Source organism: Drosophila kikkawai, chromosome 2R, assembly GCF_030179895.1.
Source record: "Drosophila kikkawai strain 14028-0561.14 chromosome 2R, DkikHiC1v2, whole genome shotgun sequence".
NCBI classification, from domain to species: Eukaryota; Metazoa; Arthropoda; class Insecta; order Diptera; family Drosophilidae; genus Drosophila; species Drosophila kikkawai.
This window is the reverse complement of record NC_091729.1, coordinates 15,835,886-15,862,930: the sequence shown is the minus strand read 5'-3', so window position 1 is coordinate 15,862,930 and position 27,045 is coordinate 15,835,886. Positions and strand designations below refer to the sequence as shown.

At 41.0% G+C, this 27,045-nt stretch overlaps 6 protein-coding genes across 14 annotated transcripts in view; 3 read left to right on the top strand and 3 right to left on the bottom strand.

Moving 5' to 3' along the window:
• Positions 1–9,249: 9,249 nt before the first annotated feature.
• bisc (TM2 domain-containing protein 1 biscotti) lies at positions 9,250–10,388 on the bottom strand. Its single transcript, XM_017166933.2, has 2 exons — positions 9,910–10,388; positions 9,250–9,852 (listed from the first exon to the last, which is right to left on the bottom strand). The coding sequence occupies exons 1-2, from the start codon at positions 10,188–10,190 to the stop codon at positions 9,576–9,578; spliced, it is 558 nt and encodes a 185-aa protein (XP_017022422.1). The 5' UTR covers positions 10,191–10,388; the 3' UTR covers positions 9,250–9,575.
• A 204-nt stretch (positions 10,389–10,592) lies between these two features.
• eEFSec (eukaryotic translation elongation factor, selenocysteine-specific) lies at positions 10,593–12,214 on the bottom strand. The gene is made up of 2 exons (XM_017166932.2): positions 11,922–12,214; positions 10,593–11,870 (listed from the first exon to the last, which is right to left on the bottom strand). Exons 1-2 carry the CDS (start codon positions 12,166–12,168, stop codon positions 10,594–10,596), a joined length of 1,524 nt encoding a protein of 507 aa, XP_017022421.1. The 5' UTR covers positions 12,169–12,214; the 3' UTR covers position 10,593.
• Positions 12,215–12,409: 195 nt separating this feature from the next.
• LOC108074752 (acyl-coenzyme A oxidase 1-like) lies at positions 12,410–15,171 on the top strand. Of its 2 annotated transcripts, XM_017166926.2 has the most exons (8): positions 12,410–12,820; positions 12,884–13,046; positions 13,117–13,409; positions 13,466–13,871; positions 13,932–14,438; positions 14,496–14,601; positions 14,677–14,832; positions 14,891–15,171. In XM_017166926.2, exons 1-8 carry the CDS (start codon positions 12,682–12,684, stop codon positions 15,149–15,151), a joined length of 2,031 nt encoding a protein of 676 aa, XP_017022415.1. In that variant the 5' UTR covers positions 12,410–12,681; the 3' UTR covers positions 15,152–15,171. The 2 variants fall into 2 exon arrangements, with proteins under 2 accessions (XP_017022415.1, XP_070140155.1); XM_070284054.1 differs by lacking the exon at positions 12,410–12,820 and having other exon boundaries at positions 13,019–13,037; positions 13,095–13,409.
• A 247-nt stretch (positions 15,172–15,418) lies between these two features.
• Acox57D-p (acyl-Coenzyme A oxidase at 57D proximal) lies at positions 15,419–18,385 on the top strand. Its single transcript, XM_017166925.3, has 8 exons — positions 15,419–15,871; positions 15,962–16,124; positions 16,193–16,485; positions 16,543–16,948; positions 17,007–17,513; positions 17,570–17,675; positions 17,751–17,906; positions 17,965–18,385. The coding sequence occupies exons 1-8, from the start codon at positions 15,727–15,729 to the stop codon at positions 18,223–18,225; spliced, it is 2,037 nt and encodes a 678-aa protein (XP_017022414.1). The 5' UTR covers positions 15,419–15,726; the 3' UTR covers positions 18,226–18,385.
• A 177-nt stretch (positions 18,386–18,562) lies between these two features.
• Acox57D-d (acyl-Coenzyme A oxidase at 57D distal) lies at positions 18,563–21,941 on the top strand. The gene is made up of 8 exons (XM_017166804.2): positions 18,563–18,784; positions 19,638–19,800; positions 19,863–20,155; positions 20,212–20,617; positions 20,679–21,185; positions 21,244–21,349; positions 21,419–21,574; positions 21,634–21,941. Exons 1-8 carry the CDS (start codon positions 18,643–18,645, stop codon positions 21,892–21,894), a joined length of 2,034 nt encoding a protein of 677 aa, XP_017022293.1. The 5' UTR covers positions 18,563–18,642; the 3' UTR covers positions 21,895–21,941.
• Sdc (Syndecan) overlaps positions 21,939–27,045 on the bottom strand; it is a 108,988-nt gene continuing 103,881 nt past the window's right edge. For 7 of the 8 annotated variants that reach the window (XM_070284268.1, XM_017166812.3, XM_017166811.3 and 4 more), the window contains 2 exons: positions 25,163–25,330; positions 21,939–24,548 (listed from right to left, as the gene is read on the bottom strand). In XM_070284268.1, coding sequence (XP_070140369.1) covers positions 24,376–24,548; positions 25,163–25,330 — 341 coding nt within the window. In that variant the 3' untranslated portion in view covers positions 21,939–24,375. Of the gene's footprint in view, positions 24,549–25,162; positions 25,334–27,045 lie in introns of all 8 variants that reach the window. The other variant, XM_070284271.1, reaches the window with a different exon arrangement.

The following is a 27,045-nucleotide window of genomic DNA, read 5'->3' as shown; positions in this document are numbered from 1 at the left end:
GTTGAGGAGACTCTGGCGACAAACGTTCGTTGCTAATTAACTGCACAGAGAGAAAAAATTATAGTAACTATATTAGTTTCCTATTTGCACATGTAAGATGAGAGTAATATAAAAGGATAAGGATCTTCGAGCAATATCAAATTAATTCTAAAAAGTGCATAATTATAAAGATCAATTTATTAGGAATATTTTAAAATCGTGTTTAAAATTAATATTACAAACAGGAAAACCTTTACTAAAATAGCTTGAAATTAAATTTAAGAAAATAATTCGACTTTGGAAAATGATTCCAACAAAGTCAAGGTTTTGGGTTAATAATATATTTTAATTAAATTATAAATTAAACTTAATCAACTGCAATATTTATATGGTATATTATTTTAATATAACAGTTCATTTGTTTCTTTAAAGTACATTATTTCTATATTTATTTAACGAATAATATAAAATGTAAGGAGCATTGGTACTTCCTAAGATCTAAACAAAAACTACTGATGTTCTTTTAATTTTCGGTTAACATTCTTCTTAAAAAACATTTCTTTGTCACTCCCAAAAATTACAATAATATTTTCCAAAGTGCATAAATATAGTGAGACAGTCCCATTTTGATATATGTTAGCAACATCAAAGGCGCAGCCCCTCAACAGTTGCAATTGAAATCAAATTTCAATCTACATTCACACATTCCTCGGCGAAATGAACACCTCTCGAATGGATTGCCGTTGGTGGCGAAGTGTTAACAAGGGGAACATGAGAAGCGCCACACGGCCCATCATTACTACCCGTGCTGGGTACTTGGGTACTTGAATACTGCCACCCCTGCCCGAGCTGGTATCAAATCAAGCACACCTTAACTTAACGCAGGCAACTACTCAATTCCCCTCGATTCGATTCAATTCCGGGAACTTTTGCCAATTAGAATTTGTCAACTGGCATTCCGCGCTGTCTGCGCCGACTTCTTTGTTTTGACAGCTCCGCGTGCTGGGGGCTCAGGCTCTCAGGGTATTTCCCCCGCGACTGATAGGAGGAGCATTCCATGCCATTGGGGCGTAGTATCGATTAGATTGCTTTTCGTTCTGCGATCCATGAATGAATTGAAGTTCAAGTGTGGGTAAACAATGTATAATGGTTGGCCGATAAGATCGCCGGTTGTCAGGTGAAATTGGCCGACTTTGGAGCAGAAGCAGCTGATTACCAGGTGAGTGTCAGGTAAGTGTCAGGTGGAATGATAGGATCAAACGAAAGTCAGTTGAAATTAGAAGGCTTTTTGAAGTGCTTACAAAACGGAAATGTTGAGAATGACTAACAAGACTCTTAAAGAACAAAGAATAGTTTTAATTTCTAATAAGTAATAAATTCTATATGTATATTATAAGTTTCCTATTTCACAATTCAGGCTAAACATTACCAAGAAATATATTTCATTTATAAATAGAAAAGTCTTATTCTGAAAATCTCAGGCAAAGAAGTTAACTCCCAAACAAATAGTACCAGCCGAAAGATAAATAAAACAAATAAAGAACAGGTGGCAAATATTTGAATACACTTTTTTGGTGCTCAATGGAAAAAAATGCCTTTAATTACAGAGGCATGTGAAATTATGAGGTTTTTGATCAGGTGATTAAAAAGTATAATTGATAAGATCAAAAAAATCCCATTCAAGTAAATGGACTTTGATGTACTTATAAAGAACTTTCATTACTACCTTCCGAAAGTAGTTTCCTCGCAGAATTTTAAAATACCTGTTCACTTGTTTTTAAATAATTATAATAGCAAACGTTAAGTTAAACAATTAATTAAATAATGCAAGAAGGTTAAGTCTTCTTAAAACTCTTCCTAAATATTATTTCCACCAACTAGTAGAGGACACTCTTCCCACTCCTTTCCACCAAAGAAAATATAACCATTTATTATAATTCCCAAAGCTCGCCACTGACAGCCACAATCCGAATGCAAAATGTGTCTTGTGGCATTCGCCTCGAATATGCGATAATAGCACTTAAAGCTCTTAAATGCATTCTGCAGATGAGACAACGTACAAATGGTGCTGAGAGTTCCGAGGCCCTGGGATAATTCACACTTAACCCGCGGCCAAATCAAACTGCCAGGCATTTGACATTTATGCGGTGCATTTTAGTTGTTGTTTATTTTTTTGTTGTTGGAAAATCTGCAGCAGCAGCAGCACGCTAGGAAAATGCCACAGAGTTGCAGCTGAGCTAAGTTGAGTTAAGTTGAGCTGGAGATGATTTATGCACTCATTGTATCTGTAGTTGTGGCCGGAAAATTGCAGTTATCACGAACGAAACTCGGCTTTTGGCTTTGGCTTAAACTTCAGCATCAGACTTCAGAGCTAGCTGGGTTTCCCAGGCCAGGGATTTTGTCACTGGCCCAGTCATTATTTATGATCCAAAGCCCATGTCGATGCCGATGCCGACGTTGGAGCATTGCAATATGCATTCGCCAGGTGGGAACCGTGACGCAGTCTGTAAAATTAAATAATTGCGTTTCATTAAATGCCGCTCGTTATTTGCATAGGACTCCCCCTCTATATACCCCTCCGTTTAACAAAGCAAAGCAATTTGGCATAAACGTCATCGGGTCGAGTGGGCGGGTGGAAATCTGAGAATCCCGCCCCACAATTTTCCACGCCACTTGAGCGTAATTAAGCGTTGAGCTCCTAAGCCCTGAGCAAATAGTAAACCCGTCGAGCGTCTCTGTCTCCGCCCTACGCTTCTATATGCTATATATACGTTGTACTCTAATGCGGAGCAGTTTGCGCATCGCATCGATGCTATTTTGATACTGGTAAATATTTGCAATTGGCCAATATGTGACTCGGTCGCTATTGTCGCTATTATTGTGGCTATTTCTGGAGGAGAGTCAGGTGGGAATAATCCCATATTGGGTACGCCTGGAGTTGTGAAATAGTTTGCGGCCAGTCAGAGAGTCAACAAATCGGCGGGGGCAGATCTTTTGGCTCTGCGGGATCTAGGTGGGATCTGGGGGTTTTTGGGGGTTCTTGGGGGCTCTGGGCATTTTCCATAAGGTTACCACGCGCGCGCAACAAAAACAAACAGCCGGCTTACAAACAAGCTCCTCAAATTTCCCTAATGGCGCAGAGTTCATTTGCCCCCTGAAAACGAAACGTTGGTAAGCGATATGTGCATATGGCCAAAGGTCCAAGACCAAGAAGAATGGCCAGAAGGAGTAAATAGTACACAGATGGGGGGATGTCTGCCGCCAAAGATCAAGTGCTGCACGGAGAGAAATGGCAAGGAGTCTTATTTTTTAAATAATTTAATAAAAAGGCAAAAAAGTGATTAAATATTCAGATTAAATAAATTCAGATTACAATAATAAATATATTTAAATTAATTAGTGATTAATTATCTATCTAAAATGTATAAAGATACCCCTAAAATCAATATGAAATGAATACTTATTATTATAATTTTTATATTATCCTTCTACCTCCCCATACAAAATTACTATATTTTCCCCCAGTGACTGACTGCTCCTCCTAGCCTCTTTTCCCCCAACCTCTCCGTATGCCTTCCCCCTTGATGTTTACACAGGCGGCACGACTCTCATACTGTAATTAGGTGTACGGACGACAACGGATCCGCTTCCACTGCGACATATCAACAACATATTGTCAACTCTTCTGGCCCGGCTAATTGAAAAGCTCTTCTCCGCATGTCCACTTGTCTACATAACAATAAAATGGGCGGTGGGCGTGGCCGAGGTCAGTGCATTGCCAATTTCAGTGACGGGTGGGGCATGGGGCGTTGCGGTTGTGTATTATGGTATTACTTACCGTTGCCTAGGCCAACGCAGAGGAGGAGGACGTGGACAGTTTGAGGGGTGTAGTGGTTTTTAAACTGTTTGGTAAGCAGTTTGGCAAGCACTGGGAATAACTTAATTGGTTTTTCAAGTCTGAAAACTATATAAAACTAATGATATAGTTAAGGAAAAAGGTAAAATAAATTAGTTTAATATTTATATTTACATTGAAAAATATGTAGTAAATATAATTTCGAACTTCTTAACTTCTTAATTCTTTTAGTAATCTGTTTTTTATTTATTGAAAAATACATCCTATATACTTCTCTTTCCTTAAAGAAGTAATCATCTACATCCTATATACTTCTCTTTCCTTAAAGAAGTTACCATCTTCGTTGTTAATTAAAGCTACATCGGTCATTCATCAGATTTGCATGCAACACTCACCCTTTTTATACCCTTGCAGGGTATTATAATTTCAGTCAGAAGTTTGCAACGCAGTGAAGGAGACGTTTCCGACCCTATAAAGTATATATATTCTTGATCAGCATCAACAGGGGAATCTTTCTAGATATGCCAGGAAGAAATCGATTTTTTTGCCATTTTTGCAAAATTTTATAAGGGGTTACATCATTAAAATTTTTGATTTTGATAAAAAATTGAATTTTCAAAATTTTTAAATGAAGTACGCAGATTTATTAACTGTTGAAAATCTTGCACAGAACAGTTTTCCGATTTAAAATTAATGCTCTTTTGGCCGAGTTATGATATTTTTAATTAAAAAAAAATCAAGAAGTTTTTTAATATAAACAAGAAAGGAAGCTAACTTCGGCACGCCGAAGTTTGTATACCCTTGCAGATTGGTTTCGATGTTTATACTATAGATTTAAATGCTGAAAACACTCACAAAACAGAGTTTCATTACATTTTACCTATACTTATTATGTTTACAGTTGACAGTTTCAGTTTTACATTCCCAGCTTTACATATTTTATAAATTTACCGATCGCTTCTATGGCAGCTATATGATATAGTTGTCCGATTTTTATAAAATTTATACCAAAATTCTAGAATAATAAAAAAAGCTTATATCTGAGAGTAGATAAACATACGTTGAAAAACAACGAAGCTATAATTTTTATACCCTTGCAGGGTATTATAATTTCAGTCAGAAGTTTGGAACGCAGTGAAGGAGACCTTTCCCACCCTATAAAGTATATATATTCTTTATCAGCATCAACAGCTGAGTCGATCTAGTCATGTCCGTCCGTCCGCCTGTCCGTTTCTACGCAAACTAGTCCCTCAGTTTTAAAGCTATCTATGTATGTATATAAAACTTGGCATATAGTCTTCTATATACTCTCACTGCTATATATATCTGGACGGGGCGGATCGGACGACTATATCATATAACTGCCATACAATTGTTCGATAAATTTTGAGAACAAAAATTATTACTTGGCTGTTTGGTGAAATCAATGTGCAATTTTTTTGTGAAGGCGGCATTTATTTGGGATCGCTTGGGGAATAATCTAATTATTTTGAAAGCAAAATCTAAATTTTTATACCCTTGCAGGGTATTATAATTTCAGTCAGAAGTTTGCAACGCAGTGAAGGAGACGTTTCCGACCCTATAAAGTATATATATTCTTGATCAGCATAAACAGCCGAGTCGATCTAGCTATGTCCGTCTGTCCGTCTGTCTGTCTGTCCGTCTGTCTGTCTGTCCGTCTGTCTGTCTGTCCGTCTGTCTGTTTCTACGCAAACTAGTCCCTCAGTTTTAAAGCTATCTGAATGAAACTTTGCATATAGTCTTCTATATGCTCTCACTGCTATATATGTCGGAAAGGGCCGGATCGGACGACTATATCATATAGCTGCAATACAAATGTTCGATATATTTGTAGAAAAAAAATTAGAACTTTGATGTTTTTCAACATTTTTGCACCATTTTTTAGATATGGCCATTCTATATTATTTTAGAATTTTGGTATAAATTTTATCAAAATCGGACGACTATATGATATAGCTGCCATAGGAACGATCGAGAAATAAATAGGAAAAAAAATTATAGCTTCGTTGTTTTTCAACGTATGTTTTTCTACTCTAAGGTATAAGCTTTTTTTATTATTCTAGAATTATGGTATAAATTTCATAAAAATCGGACAACTATATCATATAGCTGCCATATAAACCGATCGGTAGATGTAGAGAAAATGTAAAACTGGGAATGTAAAACTGTAACTGTCAAACTGTAAACATAATAAGTATAGGTAAAATGTAATGAAACTCTGTTTTGTGAGTGTTTTCAGCATTTAAATCTATAATATAAACATCGAAACCAATCTGCAAGGGTATACAAACTTCGGAGCTTCCTTTCTTGTTTAATTTGTTTTCTGAATTTTAAACATTTTTTTCGGATGTTTTACAATTCTTCTAAATTTTTATAAAATTGTTCTAAATTTTAAAAATTGTTCGGAATTTGAAATTTTTTTTCTGAATTTTTAACATTTTTTAGATTTTTTATATTTATTTAAGATTTTTTTTAGAATTAAACAAATTTTTTAAAATATTTTAACTGCCAAATTTGAATTTAACTGCCAAATTTGAATTTGAATTTAATGACGATCAGTTTCAGTGTGCCCAGGTGCAGTTGTAAAATAACACCTAAATTTGGATTCAAAAGGTTTGAGTCTCCGCTAACTTGCGCCGGCTCCTAAATGGTTTGAAACTTGGACATTTTATAACAGTTTATACCAGTTTTCAGCAGCTTGCTGCTGATTTCTGTTCGCCTGTTACCCCAATTTGGAAAACTGGCAATTTGCTTGGAAATGTTCGGAAATTTGGATGGGCTGCTGTAGGGATGTTGTTGTAAAAAGGTTGTTGTTGCCATAAGCTGTTGTTGTCGGCAACAAATAGGTATAAATGCATAAAATGAAATATAACAGTTTATACCAATTATTATTTTTGCCCAAATGTTTTTATAACAGTTTATACCAGTTTTCAGTCGCTTGCTGCTGGTTTCTGTTCGGCTGTTACCCCAGTTTGGAAAGCGGCCAATTTGAATGAAAAGTTTTGCTCACTGGCATCAGTGATGCTCACTTCCATCAGTGATGCTCACTTCCATCAGTGATGCTCACTGGCATCAGTGATGCTCACTTCCATCAGTGATGCTCACTTCCATCAGTGATGCTCACTTCCATCAGTGATGCTCACTTCCATCAGTGATGCTCACTGGCATCAGTGATGCTCACTTCCATCAGTGATGCTCACTTCCATCAGTGATGCTCACTTCCATCAGTGATGCTCACTTCCATCAGTGATGCTCACTTCCATCAGTGATGCTCACTTCCATCAGTGATGCTCACTTCCATCAGTGATGCTCACTTCCATCAGTGATGCTCACTTCCATCAGTGATGCTCACTTCCATCAGTGATGCTCATCATTGGTAGTTAGTGAGATGCCATTTTGTCCCAATAATGCAAAATAGCTAGATGATCATCACTGATCCACATGCGCACCACTGCCATTAAGCCCGACTTTATTGCCCTCCAATATTGAAACATAGCCAGATGAGCATCACTGATGCAGATGAGCATCACTGATGCCAGTGAGCAAAACTTTTCATTCAAATTGGCCGCTTTCCAAACTGGGGTAACAGCCGAACAGAAACCAGCAGCAAGCGACTGAAAACTGGTATAAACTGTTATAAAAACATTTGGGCAAAAATAATAATTGGTATAAACTGTTATATTTCATTTTATGCATTTATACCTATTTGTTGCCGACAACAACAGCTTATGGCAACAACAACCTTTTTACAACAACATCCCTACAGCAGCCCATCCAAATTTCCGAACATTTCCAAGCAAATTGCCAGTTTTCCAAATTGGGGTAACAGGCGAACAGAAATCAGCAGCAAGCTGCTGAAAACTGGTATAAACTGTTATAAAATGTCCAAGTTTCAAACCATTTAGGAGCCGGCGCAAGTTAGCGGAGACTCAAACCTTTTGAATCCAAATTTAGGTGTTATTTTACAACTGCACCTGGGCACACTGAAACTGATCGTCATTAAATTCAAATTCAAATTTGGCAGTTAAATTCAAATTTGGCAGTTAAAATATTTTAAAAAATTTGTTTAATTCTAAAAAAAATCTTAAATAAATATAAAAAATCTAAAAAATGTTAAAAATTCAGAAAAAAAATTTCAAATTCCGAACAATTTTTAAAATTTAGAACAATTTTATAAAAATTTAGAAGAATTGTAAAACATCCGAAAAAAATGTTTAAAATTCAGAAAACAAATTAAAAAATTTAGATTTTGCTTTCAAAATAATTAGATTTTTCCCCAAGCGATCCCAAATAAATGCCGCCTTCACAAAAAAATTGCACATTGATTTCACCAAACAGCCAAGTAATAATTTTTGTTCTCAAAATTTATCGAACAATTGTATGGCAGTTATATGGTATAGTCGTCCGATCCGCCCCGCCCAGATATATATAGCAGTGAGAGTATATAGAAGACTATATGCCAAGTTTCATATACATAGATAGCTTTAAAACTGAGGGACTAGTTTGCGTAGAAACGGACAGGCGGACGGACGGACATGACTAGATCGACTCAGCTGTTGATGCTGATCAAGAATATATATACTTTATAGGGTGGGAAAGGTCTCCTTCACTGCGTTGCAAACTTCTGACTGAAATTATAATATAAGGGTATAAAAATCCAATTTTATAATACAAAATAATATTTTTCTAAGTCAAGGAATCATTTTCGACCCCATAAACCATATATATTCTTGATCAGCATTAACAGCGGAATCTTTCTAGACATGTCCGGAAGAAATCGATTTTTTGGCCATTTTTGAGAAATTTGATAAGGGGTTACATCATTAAAATTAGCTAAAATGCCCAAAAATTTTTATTTCTTAAAATTTTAAATTTGGTATGCAGTTTTTTTAAATTAATAGAAACTAACACAAAACTGCTTTCCGAATCGAAATTAATGCGTTTTTGGCTTAGTTATGATATATTTTAATTGTTACCTGCAAGGGTATACAAACTTTGGCTGGCCAAAGTTAGCTTTCTTTCTTGTTCGAGATAAAACCAAACTTGATCTTAATTGAGAGCCTAATTAAAACGCATCGAGTTACACGGGGCATTCGGGCCGTGCAATTAAAATCGAACAGCTCGCCGGTTGGCTGATGCGTTGCCGCTGATTATATCGGAAATGCCAATCAGATGAAAGGGCCAACAAAGAAAATGCACCCAAACTTCTTCTCCTCCTCTCAAGCTTCCCATTCGGATTCCCGGTGTGTGTCGATTAGCGCTGGCTAGCTAACGATGAGTCAACCACGCGGGATGTCACGCCGAAAAAGGTTCGAGAGATCAGATCAAAGTACAAGTCGGCCAATTAGTAGCTTTGTTCCCGGGATGCAAAAAATGAGACACGGGAGACCAAGACTGATTAAAATCGTTAGTTATATTGGCAAACAATTTGTCTATGCGGCCTATACATTTACAATACAGATGTAGAGTGTATGGGGGACCATGTACAGTGGTAACTAAGACTAAACAATGCAACTTAGGCTACGCAAAGGTGGCAACAATCTTTACACTTATCAACTAGGGTCCGCGTAATGCACTAATCTGTATTCTGTTATCCGAATCTCGCTCCGCGGCGGAGCTTCTCAGTCGTTGCTTACGGTTAGTGTCATAAGCCGTACTTAAGGTATAACAAGGACTTAAAGTGATCTACTGTACACCAGGCGCTGTGCCGCCTTAACCATCACCAGTCGTTTCTGGGCATTCGATACGTGGTGTTGTCGCTGCGCACAATATGAATGCCGGCACCGTAGTAGGGTATAACATAGGCGGAGCCATCCGCCGGTCCCACAACCTGCAGGGCAATCAGCACGATGTCAATGAGCTGGCCCAGGAACATGCCGCCGAGGGTGCAGAACTTGAGCAGGCCGATGCCCGGATAGCCGAGGTAGAAGCGGTCCACGCCGAACATGCCCAGGAAAACGGACAGCAGCAGTGTGGTGTCCAGGTGGTAGCCGTTCCTAAACAAAAAACGATCTGTGAGAGTTGAGTTTTTAAGGGAACTGAGCAATACCCACGTCCACTTGCAGGGCACTTCGCGGGTGAAGGTGGCGTTGCCCGTTTCCGTGCAGTTTATCTCGTCGGCGGCAATGCACCAAACGCGGGCGCGGCCCTCCTTTGTGCAACCTCTCAGCTGCTGAGTCTTGGGATCGATGTGGTTTCGGCCGGGATCCGGGCACATGAACTGGCCCATCATCCGCAGCTCGTTGCAGTCGACATTCACCTCGTGCGTTGTAGTGGCGAAGGAGAGAAGGAGGAGCAGCAGCGGGATCAGTGGAAATGCGGCACTGCAGCACATTGATGGTGGATTTGGCCTCTGTTCTGGGTGGTTATGGTGCAGATTTGGCGGTGGCTGCACTGGCAATTAGCAGGCTGAGCTTTGACACGGGGACTCTTCGATTTTACGTTTCCGTTTCGATGTTTTGTTTGTTATTTTAGCAATTTTAGCAATTTGTTGTTGTTTGGACTCATCATGCAGTGTGACCGTGCGCCTTGGCTGGGATATATACTGAATAGCGATAGGGGAAGTGTTCTAAAAAAAATACGGCAAACCGTTAAAAAATAAAAACGCTTCTGTTAAAGCCACTCTGTTAGTCGACAGCCGCTGTTAAGTTTAGTACAAATATCGATAGCTCATGTAATTGTCAAATGCGCGGAGTATTTAAATTTTAAACATTTTAAAACCACTTGTTAATAATTTGTCACTGAAATAGTCCCGCTTGTTTATTAAACACATACTTTTTACAGTTCAACAAAACTTGCACATCTTTGACATTGGTTATTGTTTCTGGGGAAAGGGAATCCTGGAAGGCAATGGCCACCTTTGAGGTCTGGCCAAAAGTTCGATCGATGCGTCCTCTTTCTCCCGTGGACAGCTCCACCGCCTTTCCAACATAAAGTTCTCGTTTCGCCTCCTTCTTAAAGAGATTCTGCACAATCACTTCGTTGGCATTAACCACTCTCTGAATGCTTCCCACTTTCTGCTTGCGTTTGAAGATTTTTAACTGAGGTAGCACTTCGTGGGCGTAGTTGACGCTCTGCGCCTGCCAGGACATGCGACCCCAGAAAGCCAATCTACAGCTGCTGCTGTGCACATCCATGTCCAGCTTGGAGGCAATCAGCGTTGAGTTCGGAGGGGCCAAAACAGGGCTTTCAAACTCCAGCAGGGCAAAGATTACATCGTTGGGTGAAGTATCTGCTGGCAGCAGCTCCTCCACATACTCATACTCTCTGTTCAGTTGAAAGTCCGGTGATGGGTCCGTATCTCGAAACAATGTCACATTGGCCATAACCGTGTCATGACCCACAGAGACATGGAGCTTACTCTTGGATTTTATGGCCTGCTTGTAGTAACGAATCGGCTTGAGTTGCAGGCACACTGCATAAATGGGTTTGAGATAGCCAGGGTTGGAGATTACTCCACGCTCCAGGAGCTTCGCATTAAACTGGGTAACGCACAGGCCAATGCGATCGCCCATGGAGGCACTGGTCACATTCTGCCGGAACATCTGCATGGATTTCACCTTCCGCTGCTCATTCAATGCTGGCAGCTCTATCATATCGTTGACTTGCACTTTTCCCTGGAGCAAGGTGCCCGTGCAAACGGTTCCTTGGCCTCTGATGCCAAAGCAATGATCCACGTACATCAGCAAGGGGGCCGAAACATTCCTTTCCGGCTGAAAGTAGGCCTCACTCAGACCATTTCTTAACTCCTGAATGTTGATTCCTTCCAGAGCAGAGACTGCGTACATGGGCACCTGTCTACCAAAGCTTGTGGCTTCCAAGGTCTTACGTAGGCGCAGGCGTAGCTTCTCCAGCTTTGCCTCCCTCTGATCCGCTGGGAACACATCTATCTTATTGATGACCACAATCAGCTTCTTCTGCAGGAGCTCTCCAATGATTAGGCATTCGGCCGTCTGAGTTTGGATGCCCTTCTGGGCATCGACCACGAGCACCATGAGATCAATGATTTGAGCACCTAAAAGTGGGTTATTAAATAACTATTCCATTGGTAAATCCATTTACAAACCTCCTATAATAGTGCGTATCAGACTCGCATGGCCGGGGCAATCTACGAAGGTGAACTGCAGCTGCTCTCTTTGCGGTCCTTCCGCTGCAGTGCCGCTGAAACCCAAATCCAACGTAATTCCACGTTCCACCGACTGCGGATTCTTGTCAAAGGCCGCTGTGCTCGATATGGAGCTCAAGGCCTTGGCCAAGGTTGTCTTTCCACTGTCTACATGGCCCAGCAGGCCAATATTAAAGTTTATAGGCATTTTTATTAATTAAAACCATCGGAAAAGCACGAATCATATGCTAAGCGAAAACCAAAACAAACTATAATTGAGATGACACACTACCGATAGCTGCGATATCGATAGCTACTTATGTTAATTAACAGGGGAACATTTTTCCGGGTTTAAATAAAAATTTTATGTAGATTTTAAGCCTTTCGAAGTGATTAAAACATAAATTACTTAAGTACAAAAAAGTTGTATACATTTAAAAAAAAACTAATAATTTTTAATTTATATATCTTGTTTTGTTTACCACTTCGCATCACTAGTGACGCACTCTAAATTGATAGTACTAATAATAAATACATTTGTTATTGAAACCGAAAGTATTTTTAAATGCAGGCCCATGTAATCAAACGATAAAAGCCACATAAACTTATTTATGATCAGCAATTGAACGACAAACACCGCATTAGTTTATTTATGTAGACAAACCTAGTCGGGAGCCTTTAGTTGCCATTTGGCTAGCTTCGTGGTTAAACCTTCTCCACAATGACCCCTACTTTAGTTGTCCCTATAACCGTTAATCCTGATCTGCAGAAGGAACGGGATGGAGCGAGCCTCAGCACTGAGGAATTTGCCGCTTGGTGGGCGGGCGGAAAGGAGATTCTAAAATTTAACCGGGAAGTCCGTAAGTCAACCACCACGATCACATCCCTTAAAAACTCCAGACTTGACCTATTTTCCTTGCCAGGTTCCTATTTAGAAAAGGATGTGGACCTGAATGAAGTGATGAAATTGGAGGCCAAATCCCACGAGGAAATCAACGAGTTCACCATGCGAGCTGCCCTCGAAGCCGCCCAGAAGCTGCGTTGCCTGCAACAGGAGCGGAATCCCGGCGGAAATGAGTACTGGCCGTGGGTGTTTCTCAAAGGATACCCCTCAAGCTTCCTAACTAATCCTAGGAAATACCTCTATATCACTTAGAAACCTTTATGAACAGCCAGTCATGTGGTGCCTTGTGCCAGGAGGAAATCCCTTCAGCGTGATGTACGTGATGCTGGTCAAAGCTTTGCAGGCACATTGCACTCCAGAGCAGTACGAGGATTTCGGGAAACGGGTGGAACGCTTCGAGATTTCTGCCACCTATGCCCAAACAGAACTGGGACACGGAACTTATTTGCGAGGACTCGAAACACGGGCTGATTACGATCCGAAAACAGATGAGTTTGTGCTAAATACGCCCAAGATATCCTCCTACAAGTGGTGGGCAGCAGGCTGTAAGTTCATATAGCCGTTTGTAACTCAACTTTTACTTATGTTTAATCTCCTGCAGTGGGCCAATGCTGCAACTACTGCTTGGTGATGGCGCAGCTGTATATCAATGGTCAGTTCAAGGGCCCACACATGTTCTTCGTCCAGGTGCGCGATGAGGAGACGTTTGAGCCCCTTCCAGGTGTCCACATCGGTGACATTGGCAAAAAGATGGGCTATATTGGAACGAACCATGGTTTCCTGGGCCTGAAGAATGTGAGGATTCCACGCACGCGCATGCTGATGCGCTATGCCAAGGTTAATGCCGATGGATCCTTTGTCAGCAGTCCGAATAGTGTGCTCAACTACTTTGCCATGGTTCGCTCCCGGTGTTTGATTGTCCGGAATAATGCCGCATATCTGGCGGCGGCTGCCACCATTGCCACTAGATACTCTGCCGTTCGTCGCCAAAGTCCCATAAATCCCAAGTGAGTTTTAGTAAACAGCTAGATTAATATTCCAAACCAGCACAATCTTCCGGCTTCCAGAGAACGAGAGCCACAGATCATGGATCATGTCACCCAGCAGATGAAACTCTTTCCGGAGATCGCCACCAGCTTAGCTTATGCCATGAGTAGCGATTATCTATGGAATCTCTATGAACAGACCATTAAGGACATTGAAAATGGAAAATATGAACGCCTGCCTGAGCTGCATTCCCTGTCCTGTGCTTTGAAGGTAACCAGCGCCGTCGATTCAGCCGCCGGAGTGGAGAGATTGCGTCTGGGCTGTGGCGGCCACGGTTACCTCTCCTCTTCCAACATGAGCAACTTTTATGCGCTGGCCACCGCAGCCTGCACTTACGAGGGTGAGAACACTGTGCTCCTTCTCCAGATTGGACGCTTCTTGATGAAGTCCTGGCGCTCGGCGTTGAGTGGAGCTCCTTTGGCGCCCACCGTTCAATACCTGGCCGAAGTGCAGAAGAATCCAGATTTTGGCACCTGGACAGGCAGCTGGGAGAACATGGTGAAGGCAATGAAGTACACAGCAGCCAAGTGAGTTAAGATAATATGGCTAGAGTTAATCCTTTTTTAAGTTAAATAATATTGCAGCAAGACTCGCTTGGCTTTCAAGAGCCTTTTGGCTCGCTTGTCAAGAGGAGAAACCGAGGAGAATGCGGCAAATCACACAGGGATTGAATTTACCCAGGCAGCTGAGGTTAGTTTACCAACTTTAAATGGACTTTGAACTATTGGTAATGACTAAACATCTCTCTCGCTTGGTTACCTTCAGCTTCATGGTCGCGCGTTCGTTTTCTCCTCTTTCACTGATGAGGTGACTGGACCCAAGTCCCAGACCCGATCTGCATCTCTTAATTGTGTTCTGGAGAACCTTTTGGAGTTGTATCTGGTCAAGGAGACCTTGAACCAAATGAGCAATTTGCTGAGGGTAAGTTGGAGCTTCTGTGATTAGAAAGAAGATTAATATTACTCTCTCAATCTTACAGTTTATTCAACTGACGGATACGGATCTACGCAGGCTGCAGGATCGTTTGGAAACCGTGTTGACCAAGCTGCGACCTGATGCTGTGGCTATTGTGGATGGCTTTGACTTCAGTGACCTGCAGCTGAACTCTACCCTGGGATCGTTCGATGGCAATGTCTACGAGCGCATGTTCGATGCTGCCCTCAACACCCCAATGAACCAGAAATCAGTACCGAAGTCCTTCAATGAGATGCTCAAGCCCTTCATGAAGTCAAATATTTAGTGCTAAGCACAATATTTTATATATGGAAATTAATTAAAATAGTGTTATTTTATTTGATTTAATATTGGTTTTCCTAAATAAAAACAAGAAAAATCATAAATTTAACTGCCAAATTGTGAATTCGAATTTTAAAAGCCGATAACTTATTGATAACTAACTTTTGTTAACAGTGGGTCAAATTTCTATCGATATCGCCTGTTAACCACGATCAGCAGTCTGGTCTAAATCTTCTGTTCTAATTCTTACTCTAACAGCTGTTAGGGTAATCTAAACCAAACACAACTATCTCTATGCCTTTGTAAACTACTTATCTCGGTGATTAAGTAGTAAAATCTCTATCTCTAGTGCTTTTAGAATTGGACCTACGGTCGGGCGCTCCTATAGATAACGGTGTGCCAAATAATGCTCTTAAAAATCCCACCAGCATAGAGGAAAGCAGTTGAAAGAGCGGGCGAACCGAGCAAAGTTTACTGACCGTTTTCACTTTTATAAAGTAAGAGCCGCCGCCGATGAAGCTTCAGTCGGCGATCGGTTCTCTTGGAAGGCAGTTTTGCTCTGGCGATCACTAAGTTACAATGACCAGCACACCCAAATCCATAATTCCCGCTACCGTTAATCCCGACTTGCAAAAGGAACGCGATGGAGCCAGCTTTAGCAGCGAGGAATTTGCCGCCTGGTGGTCTAAGGGCGAGAATGTGCTAAAGTTCAACCGGGAAGTCCGTGAGTCCATAAAACTAATCATCCGCTAATCAGTTCCAAGCCAATAAACAACTTGAAGGTCATGCTGACGGTGCTATTTTCTATGGGCAGGTGCATATATGCAGAAGGATGTGGACCAGGGCGAGATGCTGCAACTGCAGGCTAAGTCGCATGTGGAAATCAACGAGTTTAGCCAGCGCAGCGCCATCGAAGCGGCTCAGAAGCTGCGACGCCTGCAGCAGGAGCGCAATCCAGGAGGAGACGATTACTGGCCGTAGGGTTCCTCTGACTAGCTCAAGTTTTTAAGTAATTCCTGAATTGTACCTCCTTTTTTTTTTTTAGTAAACTCTATGATCACCCTGTGATGTGGGGCCTCGTCCCTGGTGGCAATCCCTTTGGCGTGATGTACGTGATGCTGGTCAAGGCCCTGCAGGCACAGTGCACTCCAGAGCAGTACGAAGAGTTCGGCAAGCGAGTGGAGCGCTTTGAGATCTGTGGCACTTATGCCCAAACGGAGCTGGGACACGGAACCTTCCTGCGAGGCCTGGAGACCCGGGCAGACTTTGATCCCAAGACGGATGAGTTTGTGCTGAATACGCCCAAGCTCTCCTCCTACAAGTGGTGGCCAGGAGGCTGTGAGTTTGAATAACTCTTTTTTGCTGCAAGTCTCTTTTATGTCTCATCTCCTGCAGTGGGTCACTCCTCCAACTACTGCCTTGTGATGGCTCAGCTGTATATCAACAACCAGTTCAAAGGACCGCACATGTTCTTTGTCCAGGTGCGCGATGAGGAGACGTTTGAGCCGCTTCCCGGTGTCCACATCGGTGACATTGGCAAGAAAATGGGCTTTATTGGTGTGAACAATGGTTTCCTTGGACTGAAGAACGTCCGCATTCCTCGCACTCGGATGCTGATGCGACATGCCAAGGTCAATGCCGATGGAACCTATGTCAGCAGTCCCACAAATGTCCTCACCTACTTTGCCATGGTGCGCACGCGCTGCGTGATTGCAAAGAATAATGCTTATGTGCTGGCAGCAGCCTCCACCATTGCCACCAGATACTCGGCTGTGCGTCGCCAGAGTCCCATTAATCCGAAGTAAGTTAAGGCTATATAATTTTAATCCAGAAATCACATTATTTTGTATGTCTTTTAGGGAACGTGAACCACAGATCATGGATCATGTCACCCAGCAGATGAAACTCTTCCCTGAGATTGCCACCAGCTTGGCTTATCACCTGGCCAGCGATTATTTGTGGAATCTTTACGATGTGACCCTGTCGGATATAGAAAACGGCAAGTACGAGCGCCTGCCGGAATTGCATTCCTTATCGTGCGCCCTAAAGGTGACCTGCTCCTCGGACTCTGCTGCCGGAGTGGAGAGATTGCGTCTGGGCTGTGGAGGCCATGGTTACCTCTCCTCGTCCAACATGAGCAACCTCTATGTGCTGGCCACCGCAGCCTGCACTTACGAGGGTGAGAACACTGTGCTCCTTCTCCAGATTGGACGCTTCTTGATGAAGTCCTGGCGCTCGGCGTTGAGTGGAGCACCTTTGGCGCCCACCGTTCAATACCTGGCCGAAGTGCAAAAGAATCCAGATTTTGGCACCTGGACAGGCAGCTGGGAGAACATGGTGAAGGCCATGAAGTACACAGCAGCCAAGTGAGTTAAGATGAATGACTAAACTGAATCCTTTTTCAACGTAAATAATATTGCAGTAAGACTCGCTTGGCTTTCAAGAGCCTTTCGGCTCGCTTGTCAAGGGGAGAAACCGAGGAGAATGCGGCAAATCACACAGGGATTGAATTTACACAGGCAGCTGAGGTTAGTTTACCAACTTTTAATGGACTTTGAACTATTGTTAATCACTATACATCTTTCTCGCTTGGTTACCTTTAGCTTCATGGTCGCGCGTTCGTGTTTTCCTCTTTCACCGATGAGGTGACTGGACCCAAGTCCAAGACCCGATCTGCATCTCTCAATCGAGTTTTGGAGAACCTTTTAGAGCTGTATTTGGTCAAGGAGACCCTGAACCAAATGAGCAATTTGCTGAGGGTAAGTTGGAGTTTCGGTAATTAGAAAGCATATTAATATTACTCTTCCACTCTTACAGTTTATTCAACTGACGGATACGGATCTACGCATCCTGCAGGATCGTTTGGAAACCGTGCTGACCAAGCTGCGACCAGATGCTGTGGCCATTGTGGATGGCTTCGACTTCAGTGACCTGCAGCTGAACTCCACCCTGGGATCGTTCGATGGCAATGCCTACGAGCGCATGTTCGATGCTGCTCTGAAGACCCCAATGAACCAGAAATCAGTACCAAAATCCTTCAATGAGCTGCTCAAGCCTTTCATGAAGTCAAACATCTAAATTAATCTGTAATATTTAGTGCCTAGCACGATGAGTATGCAATATTATTGTACCCTTTGTATTGGTGTTTTTTTGCGAAATTAAAAATAATAAAAATAAAATAAAAAAAATAATAAAAATAAAAATTTAAAAAAAATGTTTACTATTCTTTTAAAGAATACTCTTAAATGTTTTATTATCAGCATAGGTTTCTCTCTCTGTTAATGCTGGAATGTTTTCTCTTAACCAAAATGCGTGGTTTAGCTATCTCTCTTTAAAAAGCTGTTAAGTGCACTTTGCCCCCCAAAAGCTTTTCCTTTCCGCCGCACGATCCACTTTCGCTCAGTGGTCGCTTCGAGCTCACAGCTGTTGGTTGGATCTCCCCTCTGGGAATTTTACTTATTTTGATATTATTTTGTTAACAATTTTGCACAAACAATGTCGCACATCAAGAACTTGATACCGGAGACTGTAAATCCAGATCTGCAGAAGGAGCGCACTGGCGCCGAGTTCCAGGTGGAGGAGTTTGCAGCCTGGTGGCAGGGGGGTCAGGACAAGTTAAACACCAAGAGGGAGATTGGTGAGTATCGTAGATAAGCATCATTAGAGTCTTACCGGTCTACGTGATAAATGCTTCGGTCCGGTTTTGGTCTTCCGAGCTTCTTTTCGTCCAGCCCAAGAATCAGAGTCCAAAGAGTTCATCCACGGGCCGCAAAGTCCAAAAAAATAATTATACATTGTTGTAGTGCAGAATTATTGGTGTTGGCTATATCAATAATAAAAGATAATGACACTAGTAACGCTATTTTTGATAACAAGCCATTGCAACGCTCCCAGGTTTCTTATCAGCTCCAAAAGGGGCTCATCCACGCCTTCAGGTGATAACATTGTAGGCAGGGAAACCTTTAGAATTGGAACTACTGCCCCGATTGAGCGATTAATAGAAAGTGACAAATTGTATATAACTTATCAGCGAGTGTGTGTATATATTTTAGGAGGGTATACTAATAATAATCAGAGGTTTGCAAAGCAGCGAAAGTGACATTTTTGCGACTTTTAGGGGTCCTCTGAATGCCATAACTTGGCAAAAAAGCCACTGATTGCCAAAAAACATATATATTTCGATTCTTCATGAAATTCTGAATAATCTAATCATAAAATATTGAAAAATACAAATTTAAAATTTTTTTCAATTTTTGAAAATTTTCAAAGGGGTTACATCATTAAAATTTTCAAAAATTGAAAGAAAATTTAATTTTTTAAAATTTTAAATTTAATATGCTAATTTGTTAACCCATTAAAAACTAGCATAAATCAGTTTTCCGAATTGAAATTAATCAATTTTTGACTTAGTTATGATATTTAAAAGATTTGATTTTTACAAAAATATTGATTTCTTGTTTAATTCCTGTTCTTGTTCATTTTTCCAACAGAAAAGGCCATCTTCAGCGATCTGGAGGATGGCTATGGCATCAACCACGAGTACATGTCCCACGAGGAAGTCTACAACTCTAGTGTCAAGAAGGTGGCCGAGGCTGCCGTCAAGCTAAAGGCTCTGCAGAACAAACTCAATCCCGGTGGCACTGACATCTGGCCGTAAGAATCAATCTAGACTTTCCAAAGGGGATCCCCTAATATCTTATCTTTCTTCTTTGTAGTGGATTCTTGTTCAATGTGCAGAGCCATGGGCTTTTTCCTTCTAACCATCCGGTGGCCACCCACATCACCATGTTTGTGGATGTGATCAAGGGACAGGGCACTGCTGAGCAAGTGGAAAAGTGGGGCAAGGCGGCGGAGAACTGCAATATTATTGGAACCTATGCCCAGACTGAGATGGCACATGGAACTAATGTCCGTGGCATTGCCACCCGTGCTGACTTTGATCCCCAAACGGATGAGTTTGTGTTGCATACACCCAATTTAGAGGCCTACAAGTGGTGGCCTGGCGGCTGTGAGTAACTTAAATGGAGATGCTAGTTTTATTTTACTATTTTTTTGTATTTTTAGTGGGTCACACTGCCAATCATGCCATGGTTGTTGCCCAGCTGTACATAGCCGATGTCCATCACGGTGTGCAAATGTTCATTGTCCCGGTGAGGGATTCGGAGACCCATATGCCACTGCCTGGTATTGATATTGGCGAGATTGGCAAGAAGCTGGGCATGGTGGCTGTGAACCAGGGCTTTCTGGGACTCAACAAAGTTCGCATTCCACGCACCAACATGCTGATGAAGTTCGCCAAGGTTGAGCGCGATGGCACCTTCAAGGCCAGTCCAGCCTCAAGGGTTAACTACCTGACCATGGTTTACACTCGCTGCTTGATTGTGAATCTGAACTCTACGCTGCTGCTGGAGGCGGCCACCATAGCCACCCGATACTCGGCTGTCAGGAGACAGAGTCCCATTGAGGCCAAGTGAGTTTTGCTGGATAACTTGTTTCTTTTCCTTTTTTTAAACAAAAGCTTATCCCTACAGCCAACCCGAGCCCCAGATCATTGATCATGTTACTCAGCGCCTGAAGCTCTTCCCCGAGATTGCCACTGGAATGGCTTATCATCTGGCTGCGGAGTACATGTGGGAGATGTATGCCCAGACGGTCAAGGAGGCCAACAGCGGCAAATTTGATCGCCTGCCCGATATGCACATCCTGTCCTGCGCCTTGAAGGTTCTCTGTACCACGGACGGTTGTGCCGGCATTGAGCGTCTGCGTCTTTCCACTGGAGGTCATGGTTATCTCACAGCTGCCAACATGAGCAATATCTATGGCAATGCTGTGGCTGCCTACACCTACGAGGGTGAGAACACAGTGCTGCTTCTGCAAATTGGTCGAGCTCTGGTCAAGGCCTGGGCTGCATTTGTGGAGAAGAAACCCGTGTCGGCTTCTTATAGTTACTTTGCCAGCTCCATGCAGCTGAAGGAGTTCCCCAAGTGGGACAACTCCTGGCAGTGCATCATCAAGGCTCTGCAATATACGGCAGCACAGTAAGTTTGAGTTGAATATGTACCTTTTAATGCAGATGATGAGATTTTTTATTGATAGAAAAACCCGCATTGCTTTTGAGAATCTAGCGGAACGCATGGCCAGCGGTCAGTCTCAGGGTGTGGCGGCCAACAATACGGGCATAGAGCTTACTCGTGCCGCTGAGGTAAACAAATTTGAAGAATATTTTACTTAAATATATTTATTTTAACACTTTTTAACTTAATTTACATAGCTCCATGGCCGCCAGTTTGTGTGCCAGACATTCCTAGAGCAAATCACAGGTCCCAAGGCCCAGAAACGTTCGGCGGCTCTCAACAAGGTTTTGGAGAATGTGCTAGAACTCTTCCTGGTCCAGACTGTGCTCAACAATCTTAATGATATTCTGAGAGTAAGCCAGGCTTTAAACAATAATAATTAATTATCAATAATCTCCCTGCTCTGTTATAGTTCATCAACCTCAGTGATGCTGATTTGAGGTCGCTGCAAAAGCGCTTGGAGATTTCGCTGGAGAAATTCCGACCCAATGCGGTGGCCATTTGCGATGGCTTCGAGTTCCACGACCGCGTTTTAAACTCCGTGCTGGGCAGCTACGATGGCAATGTGTATCCCCGACTCTTTGATTCGGCCAAGCGCAGCACCATGAACCAAAAGCCCGTCCAAAAGTCCTTTGAAACCTACCTCAAGCCCCTGATGAAGGCTAATCTGTAAGGCAAATCCAGCCAGGAAATAAAGAGTATATTGTTTTGTTTAAATTAGTTTTATATACCAGTTTTATTTAGCAAATCAAAACCAATTTCTCAGTACATTCAGCGCATTTTTAAAAAAACTAACAAACTAAACGCTTACAAAGTAGCAAAAAAACTTGATGTAAAATCTGACAAAAACGTACTATGGGTCGAGAGTATAGGACACAAACATAGTACTTTTACAGTATATATCAAAAAAGGTTTAAGGTTGCGGTTGCGTTTTTTACAGTGTAGAAAAAGTTGTGTGTATGTTATAGGGAAAAATGTTGTTTGCATCCTGTGTTCAGATTGTTTTTAGTGTGAGTTTAAGTTTTTGGTTTTCGGAAGGGGGGAGCATGGGGGAAAATTGTATTGTTTTGTGTGTTGCAATGATGTTCGAATTTCCCTTTGTTATGCGCTCTCTGCTGTCAAAAGTAGTTTGATTTCATTATTTATGCATTATACACAGTTACACACACAATTGATTTATGTCGCTAATTATATACTTAAATGTTATATATTAGTTTTCGTTTTCGTTTCCATTTTTTTGTGTTTTTCTTTTTTTGTATCTTTTATCATTCTTTCGCAATGAAAATATGGCATGAGAGTTGGAGGAGAATATATTGTATTATCGGTTGACTAACAATTAAACAAGTATTGCAGCTAATTTGTTGATTGTGGTTGAGTTTGTGTGTGTGTGTGAGTGGTGGTGGTGTGTGGCTGTGTTTATAACATTTGTTGCTGGACTGCTGGCTGGCTGGCATTTTTAATGGATTTTGCGGTAAACTTAACAATTAATTTTCACTATTGCATGTTGTTTTTTTTTTGTTTGTTATGATTTGCGGCGTTCGTACTTCGCTTTTGTATTTTGTATTTTGCTTGCAAAACTAAACAATTGTCAAATGAGACAACAGCGAACGTAAAAACTAAATAAATGCACAATAATCAATGCGTTAATCCGATTTTGATTCTTAGCCATGGAAGAAGCAGTTGAGTCAAGCGAAGAAAGTCTCGAATAACTCGAAAACCCAATGGGGAAACCCAAAAAATTAATGTACAATTGCATTCATAACACGATTCCTCTTCGTCATTATTATTTTCAATTTCATTTCCTGTTCGTAGTTTGATTTTACCAATTTTCAATAAATATTCATCGTGGTTTTGGTGTTTTTTTTTTGTTTGTAGAAAAAAGTAGAAATTGGTATCTTCATTTCATTTCTTTTTTTTGTATATAGTTGCCAGGAAGGTTCCGAGTTCAGAGTTCAGAGTGTTTCGTAATCTGTTCTTTGCTTGATTTAGTATTTTTCGTTTTTTTCTTTTCTTTTTTTGTTTGTTTGTTTTGTTTTAGGAATTACACTAATAATTACATAGTTTTTCTTATGTATAACTTAAAAACATTTATGCATCGATTTTCGTTTGCTTCATGTGCCGCACAATTCATAATTATAATAATTATTCTCATTGGACTTTGTTTGTATTAATTAATTAATGGTGACAAAACACGGCTGAGTTGAAATAAAGAGTGTGTTAAGTGTGGTGTGCGGTGTGTGTGTGTGTTTGGTTCGAAGAGGGGTCTATTGAGAGATAATCGTGATGTATCCAATTCGCTTTCGTTTCGTTATTCAGCTAACATATATAATCCATACATTTATATTCAAATATGCACGAAAGTTGCCCTTTACATCTATGTAGTCGGATGCGCGTGTGTGTGTGTTTTAATTATTATTATAGGTATTATTATTATTCAATTTTCTGCTCCTGCTTCTACTCCTTCCTCTCTCCTTCCGCGTTTGCTCTACATACTCGTAATTCATAATTAATTCGCTTAATTTTGCCCGCCCTTATATTGGTTTCACTATTTATATATAATATATTATTTATATATATTAAATTTCGCATGATTTACTTGCAATTTATATTTGATATTTCCGTTTGTTTTTCTCGCTTAAAACTTACTTAATTAGAAAAGTCACACACACACACACACACGCAGAGAGAGTCACCTGTCCGTCTGTGTGTGTGCATATTTTGCATTAACTTACAGGTAAGTTTTCAATTTTTTTTTTGTTTGTTTTCTTTTTCCTTTTGTTATTATTTCGCTGATTTTTATTTTTATGGTTTTTTGTTTTTATTTACCCCTCACGAAAAATTGTGTGATTTGAAAATGTTTTGCGATTTTCAATTGGTTTTGTTTTTTTGTGTGTTAGTTTTGCTGCTCCTGCTGCTGCTGCGGACAATGAATTATCCTTGTTTCAGTGGTCCTGCTGATGACGTCGCACTGCCACTCCGCACAGTGTATTCAGTTGAGCCCAACCAAACCCAGTCGCTCTTCTATCTTCACTCGCGTCTCCTCCACCGCTACTTCGTCCTCATCCAGTCGTCGTCCTTGCCCTCGTCGTCCTTGCAGTTCGGTCCCGCTCCTGGCCAAGTGGCCAACTTAATACCTGCGCGCTGTACCATTATCTCAGGCGTAAAACTCGCGATTGTTCGCGTTTTTCGCATACGAATTGTTGGCCGGCGAGCGCTTGGGTTCGTCCAGCGCATAGGATCCCTCGTCCTTTTTCCTCATGCGGTACACGATGAACATCACCACGAGTATGGCGCAGAGCAGGCCAACAACGGCACCACCAATGACAGCTGTAAATGAGAATAAAATATTATTAAAACGATTTACAACTTTGGTTTTATTATTTGGATCTTAAAGGTGGATCTTGGAAAGAGGTGGGGGATATGGATAATCGCAGTTATAGTTATTTTTCGATATTAAATAAAAATCTATATTTATTGATATTTAAAAAACCCATAACTAAGCCAAAAAAGCATTAATTTCAATTCGGCAAGCTTTTCTGTGTTAGTTTTTATGAGCTTTAAAAATCTGCATACTTTTTTGAAAATTAAATTTTTTATCAATTTTTGAAAATTTTAATGATGTAACCCCTTTTAAAATTTTCAAAAATTGTCAAAAATTTAAAAAATTTTATTTCTCAATTTTTTAATTTTAGAAAATTCAGAATTTAATGACGATTCAGAATATATATGCCTTGTGGCTATTAGTGGCTATTTGGCCAAGTTATGTCCTTCAGATTTTCAATTTAGTTTGAAGAAATCACGTATACGCAGTGTTACCCTTTAACTCAATTGAGAATGTTAAGCCAGTTCTATTAAAACTCTTAAATTATAAATAAACCCAAAAGTAATGCTAATTTCTCAAAATCTATATCCACTTTTAAGATATATATTAGTATACTTACCAGCCAGGATGCCCGGCTGCGAGAAGAAACTCGACGTGCGATCGTCCTCGCTCATGATGACCACCTCGTTGCCGTTGGGCCTGTGATCGCTGCTCTTCGTGTCGGAGGGCTGGCTGTTCACGTTCGTATTGGGGTCCAACCCGTGTACGTTGGTATCACCTGCGCCCGCTACTTTCCAAGAGAGAGACAGAAATAAAAGAGAAAGACAAGACCGACAGTGAGTACAAGATGGACGATGAACGGAAGTCCGGTTTTATTTATGCCCATGACGTGCAAGCAAAATCAAACAAAACACAGAGAGTGAGACAGAGAGAGAGAGAGAGAGAGATTGTTGTTGTTTTCGATTTGTGTGTTTTGTGGGTATTCAATTAAATTGATTCGAGTGTCAATATTGGTTTTACTGAGTAGGTGGGTGTGTATATGGTATGCCGGGTGAGTGTGTGTGTGTGTGGAAAGTGTGCGTGTGTTAATGAGCTGTTATGCAGTATTTACAAGGCTTAATGTTAGTCGAGCTGCTGTATATAAGCTACAAAAGGGGGAGGATGGGGGGAACTTAAGCTAAAATGTGGATAACTTAACTAGGTAGCTTTAGGTTAACCTGAGGTCCTAGTCTATAGAGAGGTTAATGTCCTTATAAGATACTAATATATATTTTATAACTTTTACTGGCAGCTCATTTCATGCTAACTTTTGTTAGAAATGAAAAAAGTTTCTAAGCTGCCAAGGGAAATTGTCACAAATTCGCGAGGGAATTTCAATTGCTGTGACTTAAGCTGGGAAAATGCTGTATTGATTGGCCTTTTTTCTATATTTCCAATTATTTTTGTTCGCTGAATCTGACAGGCAAGTGGCAAGCAGCCTGAAAAAAGCGTCAAATTTAAAGCCAATTGCCTGTCAAACGAGTAGAGAGTTTAAATTTTATTTAATTGACAAGACCCTTCCCCCTCCCCTGTATTTGGCTTTATTCCTGAACCTATATGTGTGTGTGAGAGTACTTTGTTCTTTGTTTGACTCCCTCATGTTCCACACTAAGCTGCAGGATCCCACACCCACACGCACAGCTTAAGACAAACAAATTGCTTGTTTAGCCCTCGTCCTATACACACACATACACATGGCTGTATGTGCCTCAAGGGGCGGCATATTAATTAGGTAATGCCCACAAGAGCTCCTTGAATTGGCCCTCGCTTATAAACCCCTCCAAATTGATTTTATATGCGCCTTGCAAACTCGTGGAAATCAGCGCAGAATTTTCCTACTTTAACTCTCCTTCTCCTCCTGTATAAATATTTACTTTTCAATGCTATTTCTATTCGGAGGAAGAGCAAATGGATTTCCTAGCCTGGCTAGAGATTTTAGATTGCTTCTTTGGTGGAGCTGTCTTTGCCATCAGACTGATTGTCTTGTCCTGTTCTGTTCGGTGTTTGCTACGAACCCATAAAGGTGCCATCCATGTGTCTTGTCTGCTGTGGATTTTGAAAGCAAAATGCACTTTGTTCCCGGGTTTTGCTTGTTTCGGGAGGGGAGGTATTTTGGACTGGCATCTATCCTGTGTGGTCAGCTGCGCACAATTATGGCAGAATTATTGCCACTGCTCCAGTTCTGACCATATTGATGGTGCCTTGTATGTGCTTGTGGCCGTGGCAATGGCAAAGCAAACATCAAAAGCCATAAAACCATAGAATGGAGACCAAACCTGCGACGGCCATTAGGCCATGTTTTGGATTTTGACAGTGCAGTGTGGGTTTTGGGTTAGGTCTATCAATAGCAGTGATGGTAAAGGTTGAGTTTGCACTGTCAGAATTGTTGGGGAAACCAAAGAATCAAAGATTTTATGGTTTGTTTAATAAATTTTCATTAATATACTTTCTTTTAAGTATATT